At 43.4% G+C, this 13,231-nt stretch overlaps 1 protein-coding gene across 7 annotated transcripts in view; it reads left to right on the top strand.

Annotated features, from left to right (window-relative positions):
* GTF2I (general transcription factor IIi) overlaps window positions 1-13,231 on the top strand; it is a 114,425-nt gene extending 101,194 nt beyond the window's left edge. For all 7 annotated transcript variants that reach the window (XM_055292782.2, XM_055292779.2, XM_055292780.2 and 4 more), the window contains 12 exons: window positions 221-322; window positions 1,239-1,304; window positions 1,482-1,665; window positions 3,568-3,623; window positions 4,346-4,426; window positions 5,640-5,723; window positions 6,394-6,577; window positions 8,053-8,081; window positions 9,360-9,401; window positions 10,500-10,541; window positions 11,319-11,394; window positions 12,096-13,231. In XM_055292782.2, the coding sequence (XP_055148757.1) occupies window positions 221-322; window positions 1,239-1,304; window positions 1,482-1,665; window positions 3,568-3,623; window positions 4,346-4,426; window positions 5,640-5,723; window positions 6,394-6,577; window positions 8,053-8,081; window positions 9,360-9,401; window positions 10,500-10,541; window positions 11,319-11,377 (929 nt within the window). In that variant the 3' untranslated portion in view covers window positions 11,378-11,394; window positions 12,096-13,231. The remainder of the gene's footprint in view (window positions 1-220; window positions 323-1,238; window positions 1,305-1,481; window positions 1,666-3,567; window positions 3,624-4,345; window positions 4,427-5,639; window positions 5,724-6,393; window positions 6,578-8,052; window positions 8,082-9,359; window positions 9,402-10,499; window positions 10,542-11,318; window positions 11,395-12,095) is intronic.

The following is a 13,231-nucleotide window of genomic DNA, read 5'->3' as shown; positions in this document are numbered from 1 at the left end:
AAGAGTGAAACTTTGTCTCAAAAAAAAAAAAAGAAGAAAAGAAAAATGGGTTTCTGTAGAAATAGAAAAATGGTTTCTGTGGAACTCGCCGGCATGACAAGAATACCCATTTCAATTTGAACCTAGCTTTGTTTTCTGGCACAGGCTGGACTTGAAGTCTGTAACCTAGAGACACTAACGTCATTAAATGTGTGTTATCATTATTTTTACTGTCCTTTAGGCCCTAATAACAACAATCCTCAAACCTCAGCTGTTCGAACCCCGACCCAGACGAATGGTTCTAACGTTCCCTTCAAGCCACGAGGGAGAGAGTTTTCCTTTGGTAAATATGCGTTTTATTTTTCTTTCTTTTCATAGTTTTAAATAGAATAGGTTCATCATGTTTCATTTTGCCAGGTGAATTGTTCTTATTGATGAGTCAGTATATATCAAAGGTTAAAGGAATAGCCCGTAGAGCCAGGCTGCCTGAGTTCAGATCTGAGTTCAAATCCGATGCCACTTGGGCAGGTGAATGCACCCTGCCTCAGTTTCCCTTTGTGCAAAATGGTAATAACATTACTTTCTTTCTCATGAGGTTATGATGAGGATTACAAACACTGTCATTTAAAGTACTTAGAACCATACCTCGCATGTAGTAGACACTATCATTTGTGGGGGCCTTTTGGGGGTTTTTATTTGTTTTTTCTTTATTTCAGCATTTGTTCACTTATTTGTAGTCAACATAAAAGCAATGTACTAAAACGGTTTGCTTATGTATCAGGATTGGAGTAGTTGTCAAGTCATATTGTGGTAAAAGATTATGCATTTTTTATTTCTTCTTAAAGATGCACAAATAAGGCTGGGCGCGGTGGCTCACGCCTGTAATTCCAGCACTTTGGGAGGCCGAGGTGGGCGGATCAGCTGAGGTTGGGAGTTCGAGACCAGCCTGACCAACATGGAGAAACCCCATGTCTGCTAAAAATACAAAATTAGCCAGGCATGGTGGCGCATGCCTGTAATCCCAGCTACTCAGGAGGCGGAGGCAGGAGAACTGCTTGAACTCAGGAGGTGGAGGTTGCAGTGAGCAGAAATCGCACCATTGCACTCCAGCCTGGGTAACAAGAGCGAAACTCCGTCTCAACAACAACAACAAAAAAAACAAGATGCACAAATAAGATGAAACACTCCTGCCTGTGAACGTGTATTGATAAGTACTGTGATAAGTATTGCAATTTAACTCTCTTATGTTTTATATGCAGAGGCCTGGAATGCCAAAATCACGGACCTAAAACAGAAAGTTGAAAATCTCTTCAATGAGAAATGCGGTAAGTCTATTTTGAAACGTTCTTACTGCAGCGCAGGGTGCCTTCATGGGAGTAGGAGGGAGCAGAGTGGGATACTGAGCATTGGAGTATCCCTGTCATTGGCAACGTGTGGGTTTTTCGGGATCGAATGGCGTCATTTCGCCCATGTTCTGTTTTGTGTACGCGGCTGTTTTGCAGGGGAAGCTCTTGGCCTTAAACAAGCTGTGAAGGTGCCGTTCGCGTTATTTGAGTCTTTCCCAGAAGACTTTTACGTGGAAGGCTTACCTGAGGGTGTGCCATTCCGAAGACCATCGACTTTTGGCATTCCAAGGCTGGAGAAGATACTCAGAAACAAAGCCAAAATTAAGTTCATCATTAAAAAGTAAGGAAATTGGATGAAGTGGGATTAGCATGAGTTGATTGTGTTTGACACTGGGAGATGGGTATGTGGGTTCGTGTTTGTTGGCAGGACTGAATTAGCTCTGGAGTCAGAAAAACTCCTTTTTAAGCTGCACTCTTGTACATGTTTAAAACTTTCTGGCCAGGCGCGGTGGCTCACACCTGTAATCCCAGCGCTTTGGGAGGCCAAAGCAGGTGGATTACCTGAGGTCAGAAGTTCAAGACCAACCTGGCCAACATGATGAAACCCATCTCTACTAAAAGTACAAAAATTAGCTGGGTGTGGTGGCACGTGCCTGTAATCCCAGCTACTTGGGAGACTGAGGCAGAAGAATCACTTGAACCCAGCAGGCAGAGGTTGCAATGAGCCAAGATCGTGCCACTGCACTCCAGCCTGGGCAGCAAGAGCAAAACTCCATCTCAAAAAAAAAAAAAAAGAAAGAAAAAGAAATTTTCTTTATGCTGCTAGTAGAAGGGAAGGAGGACTCCACCATACTAGAGAGATAACGACTTTTGGTTGCTAAATCTACACAGCTATGTTACTACTTGATGCTGCTGGAATCTGAGCAGCTGTTTAGTTTTTTAAGTCCTTTTATTTCTCCAACTTAATAGAATATTTTTTATTTCTCCTGTTTGCTTGAACATCTGTGGATTAGGCTAACATAATTGAAATAGATAGGAATGGGCCGGGTGCGGCCATAAATCCCAGCACTGTGGGAGGCCAAGGTGGGCAGATCACTTGAGGTCAGGAGTTTGAGACCAGCCTGGCCAACATGGTGAAACCCCATCTCTACTTAAAATACAAAAAAAAAAAAAAATTAGCCAGGGGTGGTAGCTGGCACCTGTAATCTCAGCTACTCGGGAGGCTGAGGCAGGAGAGTTGCCTGAACCCAGGAGGTGGAGGTTGCAGTGAGCCGAGATCGTGCCATTGCACTCCAGCCTGGGTGACAAAGACTCTGTCTCAAAAAAAAAATAAAGAAATAAGAATAATTGAAATTTTATAGTACATGTGAATGCACATGAATTATTTGAAATCAATTGAAATGAATTTTAGGTTTCATTTACTTGGTGTCAGGCTTAATTTTGAGTCACCCAGGGATGCTCTCAAGCAAAGCTGGCCACCTCTTTTTTTTTTTTTTTTTTTTTTTTTAATGAGACAGAATCTCGCTCTGTACCCAAGAGTGCAGTGGTGTGTGATCTCGGCTTACTGCAAATTCCGCCTCCTGGGTTCAAGCGATTCTCCTGCCTCAGCCTCCAAAGTACCTGGGATTTACAGGCATGTGCCACCATGCCCAGCTAATATTTGTATTTTTAGTAGAGAAGGGGTTTCACCATTTTGGTCAGGCTAGTCTCAAACCCCTGACCTCATGATCTGCCTGCCTCGGCCTCCCAAAGTGCTGGGATTACAGGCATGAGCCACCGCGCCTGGCCAATGGCCACCTTTTATACTTTGGGCCAGGTCTGCAGAGGTTTGGCAGCCCCTAAGCCCTCTGCTTCTGCTTCCGGAGCGAGAGCCTCAAGTGCTCCTGTTTTCACAGCCCATCTTGTGTTTCCATGCTACGTATGCGGGGCGTTTTCTCTTTCCATCCTCAAGTCTGGCGCTGATTCTTTTCAGGATACATGCTAACCTTGGAAAGAAGATGCCAATAAAACCAGCATAGGTGAAGGGCGGCCAATGAGAGGCAGCAATGGATGTTAAATTTACAATTGTGGTTTGTCTTTTTGGCTGTGGTTCTTTAGATAAGCATGTGATTTCTGTTTTTCATGACTAAGAATTGAATTTAGACTTTACAGAGTTACTGGTTTGTAAATCTTTGAGTTGTTTAAATTTTAATGTCAGAGTTTTACTGTTTGATCAGCACATTTTTTTCTCTTTTGTCTATAGGCCCGAAATGTTTGAGACAGCGATTAAGGAGAGCACCTCCTCTAAGAGCCCTCCCAGTGAGTGTATTTTCTGTATTTTTATTGCTATAGAACACACGCTTTTAGGCATGCATTGTGCAGCTGTGGTTTACAAACATTGTTTAAAGAATAGCCATTGAGGCCGGGCATGGTGGCTCAGGCCTGTAATCCCAGCATTTTGAGAGGCTGAGGTGGGTGGATCACCTGAGGTCAGGAGTTCGAGACCAGCCTGGCCAACATGGCAAAACCCTGTCTCTACTAAAAATATAAAAAATTAGCCGGGCGTGGTGGCAGGTGCCTGTAATCCCAGCTACTCAGAAGGCTGAGACAGCAGAATCGCTTGAACCCGGGAGGCGGAAGTTGCAGTGAGCCAAGATCGCACCACTGCACTCCAGCCTGGGCAACAGAGCAAGACTCCATCTCAAAAAAAAAAAAAAAAAAAAGAAAAAAGAAAAAAAAAAGAAAACCCATTCAAAGTTGTAGTTTGGGCTATTTCACAATTTTTAGTTCTTTAATAATTGGGTGGCTCTGTGAGTGTGTGATGATCTCCTAAGCACCTCCAGGAAGAGAAAAACAGTGAAAGGCAGCCCTTCAGGGGGCATCATGTCTTCTTGAAATGATCTTGAAATGGAAAGAAATGATCTTGAAATGGAAAGAAAGAACCTTGAACAGGACTGAGATTATACAGTCTCAGACAGCATGGTTATTAGAGATGTTGACCATGTTTTCTACAAATTCTGATTTTAAATGTATATTTTCAGGAAAAATAAATTCATCACCCAATGTTAATACTACTGCATCAGGTGTTGAAGACCTTAACATCATTCAGGTGACAATTCCAGGTATGATTTCTCTGCTTCCATCAGAGTTTGTGGGGGTCTCTTCAGGGCCTCTTGGACTTTCCCAACTAGAGAGGTTTGCTCAGCTCATCCGGGGACTCGGATATATTACACATTGCCTGGCGCTCCTCCCAGACCCCTACAGCAGTTGCCTTCCAAATACAGTTGCCCTCCAAACAGCTCCGGCAAGTTTTGGCACTTGGCATGAGCTAAATCCTGTTAACCACCCAAATGTCTAGTCTGTTCCTTAAAAAAAGTCTATATAAGACCGAATCCCAGCAGTTTGGGAGGCTGAGGCGGGATGATCGCTTGAGGTCAGGAGTTCAAAACCAGCCTGGCCAACATGGTGAAACCCTGTGTCTACTAAAAATACAAAAAAAAATTAGCCAGGCCTGGTGGTGTGTGGCTGTAATCCCAGCTACTTGGGAGGCTGAGGCAGGAGAAATGCTTGAACCCAGGAGGTGGAGGTCACAGTGAGCTGAGATGGCACCACTGCACTCCAGCCTCGGTGACAGAGCCATACTCCATCTGGGAAAAAAAAATCTATATAAAACAGCAGGTAAAGGTCTTTATAACAAGAATAAATTTGTAGCATTTTTAGTTAGGCGTTATTTTAAGCAATTTCAAATTTAATTAGCTCAAAGTGCTCAAATACTTAAATCATTAAAAAATGGAAAATGCTGGCCGGGCGCGGTGGCTCACGCTTGTAATCCCAGCACTTTGGGAGGCCGAGGCGGGCGGATCACAAGGTCAGGAGATTGAGACCACGGTGAAAACCCCGTCTCTACTAAAAATACAAAAAAATTAGCCGGGCGTAGTGGCGGGGGCCTGTAGTCTCAGCTACTCAGAGAGGCTGAGGCAGGAGAATGGCGTGAACCCGGGAGGCGGAGCTTGCAGTGAGCCGAGATCGCGCCACTGCACTCCAGCCAGGGCGACAGAGTGAGACTCCGTCTCAAAAAAAAAAAAAAAAAAAAAAAAAAAATGGAAAATGCTTGAAAACATTACACAGAGCTCCTAAAAATTGGGATTAAAAGTGCATCATTGAGCAGCGCCTTGTACCTGTAGTCTCGGCTACTTGGGAGGCTAAGGCAGGAGGATCGTTTGAGCCCAAGAGTTCAAGGCCAGTGTGGGCAACATCGTGAGATACCATCTCTTTACCAAAAAAAAAAAAAAAAAGGCAGTATTTAAGTTTTGGGTTTTCTCTGTACTGTTTCAGATGATGATAATGAAAGACTCTCAAAAGTTGAAAAAGCTAGACAGCTAAGAGAACAAGTGAATGACCTCTTTAGTCGGAAATTTGGTAAGTTTTGCATTTGCAAAGTACAGTTGCTATAAGCAAAGAGATTTGTTTTAATAAGATCTTTTCAGCAGATGATGGTTAGGTGGTTGTAATCCTATATAAAAGGAATTAAAATTTAAAAGCGAGTTTTTTGTTTGTGCTAAATTTATTTAAGAAGATACCATTAGTGCTACACTATTGATTGTCAGTATGGAAGTTAATGAATTTAAGGTTCACCATCTGGCAGTGTGGCTCACGCTTATAATCCCAGCATTTTGGGACCCTGAGGCGGGTGGATCACTTGAGGCCAGGAGTTCAAGACCAACCTGGCCAACATAGTGAAACCCTGTCTCTACTAAAAAATTCAAAAAATTAGCCAGGTATGGTGGCGCACACCTGTAATCCCAGCTACTCAGGAGGCTGTGGCACGAGAATTGCTTGAACCTGGGAGGCAGAGATTGCAGTGAGCTGAGATCAAGCCACCGCACTCCAACCTGGGTGACAGAGCAAGACTCTGTCTCAAAAAAAAAAAATTTAAGGTTCATATTTAAATTTGTTTGAAGTGTACAAAGACCTTAGTTAACAGCAGAGACAGTCTTTAAAATAAATGTTGATCTTGTGCTTTTGACAGACTGTTTAAGGCAGTGGGTTAATCTGTGCTGTTGTGCTGTTTGTCTCACTGTGACTGTAGGTGAAGCTATTGGTATGGGTTTTCCTGTGAAAGTTCCCTACAGGAAAATCACAATTAACCCTGGCTGTGTGGTGGTTGATGGCATGCCCCCGGGGGTGTCCTTCAAAGCCCCCAGCTACCTGGAAATCAGCTCCATGAGAAGGATCTTAGATTCTGCCGAGTTTATCAAATTCACGGTCATTAGGTAAGTGAGAGTTTCCTGCTTAGTCACAGGAACGAATCTGGAGCTCATGAGGCTGATTCATCTAAAATGCAGCCACAGGTAGTCATCGAATCAGGCTTCCTATGCTGTGCAATAAACAAATCAAAATAACTTGTTTCATCATTAGAATGTTAGATGTGCTTCTACCTAAGCTGACTCTTCTAATTCTTTGGCAAAGGGTTGGCAAACTAGGACTGTTTGCCAAATTCAGCCTGCCTCCTGTTTTTAGAGTCTTCCTGAAACACAGCTACACCCGTATTATCCATGGCTGCTTTCCTGTCACAGTGAGTAAGTAGCTGGGACTGAGACGGCATGGCCTCCAAAGTCTAAAATATTTACTCTCTAGCACTTTATAGAAAAACCTTGGCCAGGCACAGTGGCTAACGCCTGTAATCCCAGCATTTTGGGAGGCCAAGGCAGGCAGATCACCTGAGGTCAGGAGTTCCAGACCAGCCTGACCAACATGGTGAAATCCCATCTCTACAAAATACAACAGTTAGCTGGGCATGATGGCGGGTGCCTGTAATCCCAGCTACTCAGGAGGCTGAGGCAGGATAATCGCTTGAACCCAGGAGGTGGAGGTGGCAATGAGCCAAGATCATGCCACTGCACTCCAGCCTGGACGACAGAGTGAGACTCCCATCACAAGAAAAAAATTTTGTCAACCTCTGTCTTAGGGCACCTTGTCACAGGCTTCAGGTCAGACGGATTCAACCTCGCATCAGCTGTTTGTTAGCCAGGTCACTCTGTTCTTTGTCTGTAAATGAGATTGATTGTTGTTCCCACCGAGAGTGTCAGCTCCTTCTGATAGAGCAGGCGTGATGATTGTACTCACCTCTGACACCATTGTGAGCACCACATTCCTTCCTGTGTCCTTGTCACCATAAGATGCCCACCTGAGCACCAACCCCAGGTTATCTTCCCCTTTGTCTTCCAGCCCGCCAGAAACAGCTACGACTCAACCTGCCCAATCAATCAGTTCATCATCAAATTGCCACTGTCTCTAGTTCAGATCTCTTAGGACTGGCACTCAGAAATCTCGTAATAAATCCTCTTGAGGCTTCTCATTCACTCGTCTTCTTCCAATCTTCTTTCCTTCAAAATCTCATATTTTGGTTCCACTTCACCCACGATCATTCTCCGTATCATTCCCAGGAGTTAGGCAAAAAGCCCCTTCTGTTCTTCCTTATGTTGAACTTAGAATCACTCTGTTCCCTGCTCTGCGTTTCTATTTTTTGTTTTTCCTCCATTTACTAGTAGCGTAACACTTTCTAACAGTGTTCTTATTATCGATACATATCTATCTCTTCCATAAGCTTATAAGGTCATGGATAACACTTCTCATTGTGGTACGTAAATGACGTGGGCTAGATATGAGTTGAATAAACAATTATACCTGTAAATTCTTACAGAGTGAACATAAATTGTTATACTTTACAATTTGTTTCTCTCTTTAGACCATTTCCAGGACTTGTGATTAATAACCGTGAGTATTTTGTGAAGTGTTTTTGTTTGTTTTTTCCTGGGGTCTGATGTGTGTGCTTGTGCGTGTGTATACGTGCTTAACGTATATCACGTTACTTGACCTGTGTCAGTAACCATGCCAAATACTTGTTTTAGCCCTCAGTAAAAACACGAGGCACTTCCTAGTTGTAAAATTATTCAAGCTTCTTAACTTCCTATCCTCGATGCACTTAATCATAAAATGGTAATAATAGCACCGATTTTGGGGGAGTTGTTCCAATAGATGGAAAGCATCTAGAACAGGTGTCAGCAAGCTCCTGCCAATGTGTGTGCATAAAGTTTTATTGAAACCACCATCGTGTCCATTTGTTTATGGCAGAATTGAGAGATGGCAGCAGCAAGTGTGTGCCTGCAAAACCTAAAATATTTAGTAATTGGCTCTGCAAGAAAAGAGTTTGCAGCCCCCTAACCTAGAACGGTGTCTAGCCTATAGTACGTGTTTAGCCTACAGTATGTGCTCAGCGAATACAATCTATATTTATTACTGCTTTTATGACTGTTATAATTACTGTGCTTGGATTTCGTGACAAAGTTAAGTCACAATGTGCCTGCTTCTGTTAGTATTTCAGCACGATGCCTGGCACACATGGGGCTCTCAAATATTGCTGAGCGAGTGAACAAATGTCCTTTCAATTCCTTAACGTTGATGTCATTTTCAATAGTATTTTGAGCCAAACTTAATTTTGCGTGTGTGTTTTGTTCTCTTAACTTTATTATTAAAAATGTATAAAAGTGAGGCCAGGCACGGTGGCTCACGCCTGTAATCCCAGCAGTTTGGGAGGCTGAGGCAGGCGGATCAGTTGAGGTTGGGAGTTCAAGACCAGCCCGTCCAACATGGTGAAAGCCTGTCTCTACTAAAAATACAAAAATCAGCTGGGTGTGGTGGCGCACGTCTGTAATCCCAGTTACTCGGGAGGCTGAGGCAGGAGAGTTGCTTGAATCCTAGAGGTGGAGGTTGCAGTGAGCTGAGATCGTGCCATTGCACTCCAGCCCGGGCAACAAGAGCGAAACTCTGTCTCAATAAATAAATAAAATGTTCTCTTTTGTTCCTGTTCTTGTGTGGTAGTGTGGAATAGAGTTTTATGGTAATAACTATGAATTAGTGATTCTGAGGGACATACCAGAACTCTGAGGTTTGTTTCCTTCTCATCTTGAGGGAAACAGCAAATGTATGTTAAAATGCTTTTCCAAGGGAACAACACGTCCTTAAATTATTTAAACCAATCTGCTTCATTTTCAGAGCTGGTTGATCAGAGTGAGTCAGAAGGCCCCGTGATACAAGGTGAGTGAGGCAGGGGAGGGCCCGGAGCTACTCCTGCCTGCACGGTGGCACACATGGCGTGCCTGCGTGTGGCCTCAGCTCTCAGTCACCTGCCCTGAGAGGACTCAGTTACACAGCGTGCACATGCCTCTCTGTGGTTTTCACTCCTGGGTTTGACAGCTGATCAGAACATAAATTCAAGCTGTGGGTCCTGATTGAGAACTGGGGGCTGCAGACCATTTGCACCCCCTATCCCAGCTCAGGCCTAACATCAGGAACCCCAGGATTAATGGATAGGATGAAATGGCAGAGCAAGAGGGCCGTCCTTTTAACCTGACTGCCATCCGTTTCTAATGTCTGCCATAAGTCACTGAGCAAAATGTTCTTCAGTAGAAATGTACAGATTGTGCTCTTAAAAAATTCCTTAAAAAACAAGTGGAATGGCCTGGTGCTCTGTGAGTCATTGAAAGTAATGAGGCTGGGTGTGGTGGCTCACGCCTGTTATCCCAGCACTTTGGGAGGCTGAGAAGGGTAGATCACTTGAGATCAGGAGTTCGAGACCAGCCTGGCCAACATGGTGAAACCCCATCTCTACTAAGAGTACAAAAATTAGCCGGACATGGTAGCGTGTGCCAGCTACTCGGGAGGCTGAGGCAGGAGAACCGCTTGAGCCTGGGAGGCGGAGGTTGCAGTGAGCCAAGATCGTGCCACTGCACTCCAACCTGGGCAACAAAAGGAGATTCTGTCTCAAAAAAACAAACATACGAACAAAAACAAAAAAAGTAATGAAAACCTTTTATTAAAGGGAGTAAACAGAAGGATGAGGGAGAAAGCATAACTAAGGAACTTGTTGTTTTCATAGTAGAGCTATGTTAAGACTCTGCTCTTTCAGACTTCAGTTGTATATATGAACTTAGGACCACATTTGAGAAACAGAAATTTGAAAGTACACTTGGATAATCGTGTGCTTCATCTCAAGACCGTGAGCATGGTTTCATCATGCACCTGTGTTTGTACAGAGTCTAGAGGGCTTTTCTCCTCTTCCTCCTCCTGGGTTCTTTACATGGTATAAAGCAGCTGTTGAACAGTGTGGAAATCAGTCTCTGTGTTTCTCTTTAGAATCAGCTGAACCAAGCCAGTTGGAAGTTCCAGCCACAGAAGGTAAAAGGGTGGGGTGGTCCTGCAAGTCCTTAAGACTTCTTCTTTCTTCTTCTTCTTTTTTTTTTTTTTTAAAGACAGAGACTTGCTCTGTCACCCAGGGTGGAGTGAGGTGGCACAATCTCTGCAACCTCCGCCTCCTGGGCTCAAGCAATTCTCCTGCCTCAGCCTCCCGAGTAGCTGGGATTATAGGCCTGCACCACCATGCTTGGCTAATTTTTGTATCTTTAGTAGAAACGGGGTTTCACCATATTGGCCAGGCTAGTCTCGAACTTCTGACCTCAAGTGATCCGCCAGCCTTGGCCTCCCAAAGTGCTCGGATTATAGGCGCGAGCCACCTCGCCCAGCCAAGACTTTTTTATCAGGACAAAGGATTGTGCGTTTAAACTATTTCAGTAGAACTGGGTGGTGGTTTTGCTCTCTTTCTTCTGTGTGAATTGGATTTGCAGGTTATTCTGTTGAGCGATGACGCATAGCGGCTTTTACTCCATTTCCCCTAGATGACATGGTAAATTCTCCGTGAATGACTCTGCTACATAACCTAGATAACATAATGTGTGTCCTTTAAATGCATACAAGCCAGAAAATATGTTACTTTGAAAACATAAGTAACAAAAGTTTGAATGTATTGCTAAAGAGACGTCTCTCTGAAGCTCTTGATGTTTGGTGCCTTGTCCTTCTTATTAAACCATATCTTAGTAAATAGTTTGGTACAAATGGATTTATCACTGAGCAGGTCTGTAAAATAATTAATCGGTACCATTTTGTTTCCATTGATAGAAATAAAAGAGACCGATGGAAGCTCTCAGATCAAGCAAGAACCAGACCCCACGTGGTAGACCTCTTCCCTCCTAGGGTAAATCAGCTTCTGTGTCAGGGATGCCGTGTGGTGTCCATCCGAACCCCCTGCATACGCGTAGCTAATGTGATCTCCCCACTTTCACATAAGATGGTGGCCCTGCCTTCAGGGAATGTGGGAGCCAGGTGGGAGCCTTCCCGGATGTTTAAGCTAGAAGATTCAACAGGGAGATTCTCCTTGGATCAATATTTGTCTCTCAGTCAAAGATGTAAAAGCACTTTTGCCTTAAAAAGAATGTTCTGTTTCTGATCTATAGAGTAAATGTTGTCCTCCTCATTGGAATTCACTATGAGTCAGAATCATTAGACTGACTTTTTTTTTTCTGTAGTAATAGTATTTTGCAGAGTCTCACAGAGCTGCAGATCTATTGTTCATCTTGCAGAGTTGAGTTAACAAGTCTGATCCTGTTATTCTAGATTTTTTAAATTTGGCCAAGTTATAATAGGAGCAGTAGCTTGAGACCCGAAGTCAGGAAACTTTGACAATGGATTTTTTTTTTTAATCCAGAGACTTGTACTGGAATTTGCCTTACCCTGTCAGCTCTTGGACTTAAGGTTTCATTCCGCTTTATGAGTGCATCTGAATCCAAGTCATTGTAAACCCGAATTTGCAAATTAAGTTGTGATATTTGTGACTGTTAAATTCCTGTAATTAGATTAACCTCTTTGCTTGCTTGTTTGTTTTCTCTCCTATTTTAGCTTAAAGTATCAGTGGTTGAGAAGAGCTTTTCGGACCTGTTACTACCCCAAGCTGTGTAATATACTTGTATAACAGAAATACCTTCTATACAAACCTTTTTTTCTACTTTTAGATAGAAATGTCTACTTTTTCAGCAGTTCTGTGAATTAAAGAGCAGAGTGACTGTGGGTCTGGAATGGCTGGTGTACTTGGGAATGTACTATCAGGATTTTACAGCAATGCTGGGAAATGACAGGGAAAATGACAGGAATGAATCTCACCAGATTTTTTATGTACTCAGCAGAGCCTTGAGTCACGGTGTTTATTTTCCAATCAAGTGAAGATATCTCCTACTGGAACATCTCAGCTTCGGCAGTGAAGAAAAATTCCTGTGATAGTTCAGTTCTTTAGTTTTTCTATTTGAAAAAAAAAAAAATCATTTAAATGATCCTTTGTTCACGGCTCTCCTTAATGACTGAGTGAACAGTTGCTATCTGTATATTTGACTAAACCTTTTCCTAAGCTATCTCTCATGGTTCCTATGTTTTTTTATCATAATTAAAAGCAAAACCATCTGGATCACCTCACAGTCAGAGGTCAGTATCTCAGCGTGTGAATTATAGAGTAAATACAGAGAGAACCTCTTCCACTTTTACTTTTCGTCCAAATAAAATGCATGGTGTACCAGAAGTTGAAGATCGGGTTGAGGATTGGGGCTAGCTCGATGACACTGAGGCCCCAACATCGCGGGACCTGCTGTGGCGCGGATTCTTAGGAACGCTGTTCTAGCCGGCCCCTCTCCAGGGGTCGCCGTGGCCGGCATTAGTTCCTAGTCCTTCTTGTAACCCTGAGGTGCCAGCGTGGGGAGTGAGGAGGGGTCGGGGCTAAGGATGCAACCTCTGACGTTCTGCGCCTTCCTGGGAGAGTCTTACATGTGTTGAGATTTCACAAGCGATGCGAGTTGTAAAAATACCAGCTCTACAAGAAGCTAGGCTCTGTGACGGCATAGTTTTCAGTAGCTTTATCACAATATTCACAATGGAGAATTATATGACATGGTAGCAGAAATAGGCCCTTTTATGTGTTGCTTCTATTTTACCTCAAATTGTAGATATAGGGTAATCAATAAAATCCATCCATGCCTTTCACACACTAA

This window comes from Symphalangus syndactylus, chromosome 9 (genome assembly GCF_028878055.3).
Source record: "Symphalangus syndactylus isolate Jambi chromosome 9, NHGRI_mSymSyn1-v2.1_pri, whole genome shotgun sequence".
Lineage (NCBI taxonomy): Eukaryota > Metazoa > Chordata > Mammalia > Primates > Hylobatidae > Symphalangus > Symphalangus syndactylus.
The sequence above is the reverse complement of the archived record's forward strand: the minus strand, read 5'-3'. Positions and strand labels throughout refer to the sequence as shown.